Below are 4,552 nucleotides of genomic sequence, written 5' to 3'. Positions count from 1 at the left end.
AAAAAAAAAAAAAAAAAAAAAAATTCTCTTTCATTCCATAGAGTTATCTAAAGGGCCATTAAATAATAGAATCTTAATAAAAAGCTAAAGTACTAGAGAAGCTGTAAGGGACTTTCTAGAATTTCCATATTTAAAGATTTTAAAGGGAAGAATGGGTGGCTTTTCCTGAAATTGACAATTGAACTGTTGCTACAGACTAAGCCAGTGGTTTTACAGTCAAGCTGCAGGGAGAACTAGTCAGTCTGGGCTTGATGGTACATGCCTGTGATGCTGCACTGAGGAGGCTGAGGCAGGAGAGTGGCTGCAAGGTCAGGGCCACGCTGGGCTACACAGTGGGTTCAAGGCCAGCTGGGCTACACGGACCATGTCTCAAAACACAAAGCTAGTTCAAAATGGATGAGTAAATAACACCTGTTTCTTTTTCCTTCCAAACGAAGTGGAATGAGAAATACATACAAAGATAACAGATCCATAGCAGAGCTAGGAATAGAGGTGGGATACTACTGGACCAGAACTGAAATAATTTCTGATAAGGTATGAGACAGAGGAAAACATCCTGGTGGGACTGAGAGTAGCTCCATGTGAACACTTGCCTAGCACCTTGATGTCCTGAGTTCAACCTGGCACCAAAATAAACATAAATAAGTAGTTCTTTTAAAAGAAGAAAACCATTGGTGGAGCCGGGGAGATATCCGAGCAGACTTAAGTGCCTGCCTGGCAAGCACAGGGACCCAGGTTTGATCCCCAGTACTGCAAGCTGTGCTGGCCCCACCCTGGGCCATCTGAGCTAGCGAATGAAACCGGAGGTGGTAGCACACACCTGTAATCCCAGCCCTCGGGAGGCTGAGACAGGAGGATCACTATGAGTCCAATCTAAGTAGTGAGACCCTGCACACCCTGTAGACGCTGCCCTATATACAGAAAAAAATAAAGAGAAAAGTATAAAACTTATGTGAGTTTTTCCAATAAACTCAGAATGGTCCCAAAATTAGAGAAAAAACAAGCTTGGATCACAATCAGCCTAAGAATCAAAGGACTGATAAACTTAACTCATCCTCTTGAGGAAAATATCTTCCATGTTAATGTAAAGAATTACTGCTGAAGGGCCAGCGAGATAGCTCAGCAGACTAAGTGCCTGCTTAGGCAAGCACAGGGACCCAGGTTGGATGCCCACATGCCATGCCGGCTCCAGCCCTGGGCACACTGAGCCAGCCACTGAGTCCACACCTGTTATCTCAGCACTGGGGAGGCGGAAAACAAGATGATCACTTTGAGTCTGAGCTGCTTAGTAAGACCCTGTACCAAATACATGAATTTTTTTAAAAGAAAAGAATTACTGGGGCTGGTGAGATGGCTCAGTGGTCTAAAGCACCTACTTAGAACAAGTTTAGCAAAGCACAGGGACCGCGGTTCAATCCCCCAGCACCACATGCCAGCCAGCCCCGCCCCCCTGGTGGGCTGAGCTGGCCACACACACACACACACACACACACACACACACACATAAATAAATAAATTTAAAAAAAATTACTGCTTTAGATTACATTTAGTTTTCTGGAGTTTCTATCCAAGACTTGCTTTTACTATCTCTTCTTAAAGTAAATAGTGTAAGTGTTCCATTCTAAAGGGATTTTGGTGCCCTGCCGCAACTTTTCTTAACAATCCAGACCACCTAGTTTCACAGTGAAGTTAAGATTGATATAATACCGAAATGTGGGACCTGTTCTTTTGACAGGGAAAGTCACCCTGAAACATTTCTGCATTTTCAGGGACCTGGTGAGTCTGGACCACCCTTTCGAGGTACAGGCCAGCTTCTATGCCAGAGAGCAGCCTCCACAGAGTGAGGGCAGTTTACCTGTTGTAAAACTAAAGATAGAGATTCCACCAGAAAACTCAGCTTCTTTAAGGCCCATAGAAGCTGCCATGGTTGCTAAGAATGCAAGAAGTGGGATTGTAGGCCACTCGCTGGTTCTGTGGTCATAGCAGGAGTGCTTGGTGTCAGAGGGAGCACTTCCTCAGGACAGTTGCAGTTCTCCCCAAGTGAGGAGCAACACTCTCCTCCTCACTTGGCGGTCAGAAGGGGGAGCATCTAAGTAGCTCAGGGCTGTGCCGCAGGTGCGGATCTAAAGTGTGCGGAGCACCATCTCCATTCTACACTGACAGTCTTCACAGCTAATTCTAGCACTTCATCTAAAAGGTGGGTCCAGCTTGAAAGGCAGCTGTCTTCTGCCTTGACACTTTTTAACTGTATGTTAAGTCTGAAATCAGTTGACTTTATTTATTTATTTATTTTTTTTAAACCAAGTAAGTTGTTTTAATTTCTGTGAAATTGAGATGCACCATTTTCATTCAAAGGTCAAAAAAAGATTCCAGCTGATGGAAACAAAGATTTCCATGTTGAGTTCTTTGTTCATATCACTTATTAAAATAACAGTTATATCCATATGAGCCATATATATCTTTTAACAGCAATTAAAAACACCATGTAGACTTAACACATAACAGCATAAGCAGTTACAGATGTGTTTTTCTGTTTAGCTGATACCAACGAGGATGTTAAGTTTATTTAGTAACATTATAAGGCAACAACTGATCCTCAGCAAGTCAGCAAATTAATGAAATAAACACATTCATACTTCCTTGGCCTGAAGTAGCCCCCTTGGTTTCCCTTAGTGAATCTTCCCATGTTTAATTTTATCTGCTAAGCTATGGAAACATGGCATGCAACAATCTTTTTCTTAGATCAAATATAAGAATTCCTTTGAAATGATAGTTCTTCACACTTTCCCTGAATATGTAGTACTATGCTACGTACATTATTTTCTACAGAATTTAAACGTATTGGTTAGAGCTTGAAATGACTGAGGAAGTTATTCAGTGGTCACATAATTAGAACCACTTGATAGTTTGCCCCAAGTATCGCTTGGGCAGCATGTTTAGGTACTATGCCAATTACTGCCTGGGCAGTACAAAGCATGTCAATAAGTCAATTCTTTTATGGGACGAACTGGTCACTATCCATTTGAGATATTAAGTAAAGATCCTTTGATAAATTTTCTCTTGAAAAACAGAACTCTAATTGTTTCTTTAGACATTCTTTTAGATCTTCTGTAGAAATTGCAGAACTATTTTCTTCAGAAATGTCATATATTTGGTAACTCCTATCTTCTGGTCCTAAAATCATCCCCTCAGTTGGTTCTCCAATGCCAGTAGTATTTCTTGTGGTTTCACAAGATGGAGAATACATCATTTCATATTCTTTACACATATCTTCTGAAAGCTCTGTATTGCCCTCAGTCTGAGGCCCTGATGTGGCTGCTGTTTCATGCCAAGGGCTTTGACTTCCATGAGTTACAGGAGTGGCATCAGGATTTCCAGGAGGAATTTCTTGCCATACTTTGGCATTAGGATTTAAACCAGTCCCTTTGGATGTTACCTGCTCTACGAAGAGCAACATGATTTCTTCCGCCCGGACCAGTCGTTCCCGCCGCCGCCGCTGCAACTGGCTCGCAGGCCCGAGCTCCACTCGCTAGGATAAGGACCATCAGTTGACTTTAGTAAGGATGTCACAGGCACATGTTTCATATGAGCTGCCTTTTTGGGAAACATCTCTGACTCACAGAGCAATAGGATACTGTTTACTTAATAACTAAAAACAGCATCCAGAGAGTTCTAATAACTACTATATGTACCACACATGGAAACAGAAGCTTTATTAAATTTATCTTCTTCAAAACATATTTCCCTCATAACTGTATGATAAAAGAAGCACTTACGTTGGCATGCAGATGTTTAAAGTGGCTTGTTGTATTGTGGTATCCAACTGCATTTAACTTTCTCTTTCAGTCTGATGACAGTAAAACTTCAGTGAGAGATCGCTTTAATGCAAGACAGTTTATGTCTTGGTTGCAGGATGTAGATGACAAATTTGACAAATTAAAGGTATGTATATTTAGAAGTCAATTTAATTGAATTCTTCGCCCTTTCTACACAAAAACTACTGCTCATCTAGGGAAAAATAATCAGGAAGAGTAGTATTAGTCATGAATTTTCACACAGGAGCACATTTGAAAAGCTGAAGGGAAATAAAGACTGAAAGTCCATTTTAAGCACCTAAGTAGTGTAAAGGATCAGACTGCTGCAGAAGGAGCAATTCTCAGGATGCATCTCCTGTTTAATATCTCGTATATCTGTGTGGTTTTCACTGTATATTTTGCAGATCTATAAAGTATTTGAGCTGGGTCCAGTGTGACACATGCCTGTAATTCCAGCTACAAGATAGACTAAGGCAGGAGGATCACAAGTTTGAGGCCAATCTAAGGAAGCTGGCAAGATCTGTCTCAGGATCAGAAATTAAAAGGTCTGGGGATGTAGCTTAGTGGATAGAGTTCTTATGGCCCCAGCATGCACATGGCCCTGGGTTCTATCCCCAGTAATCAGTAATCACAAAGAGAAGAAAAAGTTCAAGATTTTAGGACTGGGGAGATAGCTCAGTGGCATAAGCGCCTAACCAGCAAGCTTAAGATCCTGAGTTCAATCCCGAGTACAAAAA

The 4,552-nt window shown here is 41.5% G+C and overlaps 1 protein-coding gene and 1 pseudogene across 4 annotated transcripts in view; one reads left to right on the top strand and one right to left on the bottom strand.

Moving 5' to 3' along the window:
• The window catches only part of Ankrd12 (ankyrin repeat domain 12), a 116,042-nt gene that overhangs the window by 109,878 nt on the left and 1,612 nt on the right, over positions 1–4,552 (top strand). For all 4 annotated transcript variants that reach the window (XM_004645044.3, XM_004645043.2, XM_023705274.1 and 1 more), the window contains one exon: positions 3,847–3,942. In XM_004645044.3, coding sequence (XP_004645101.1) covers positions 3,847–3,942 — 96 coding nt within the window. The remainder of the gene's footprint in view (positions 1–3,846; positions 3,943–4,552) is intronic.
• On the bottom strand, positions 2,996–3,535 carry LOC111813718 (annotated as a pseudogene).

Source organism: Octodon degus, unplaced genomic scaffold (assembly GCF_000260255.1).
Source record: "Octodon degus isolate 3935 unplaced genomic scaffold, OctDeg1.0 scaffold00216, whole genome shotgun sequence".
Classification (NCBI taxonomy): domain Eukaryota; kingdom Metazoa; phylum Chordata; class Mammalia; order Rodentia; family Octodontidae; genus Octodon; species Octodon degus.
This window is presented reverse-complemented; position numbering and strand designations above follow the sequence as displayed.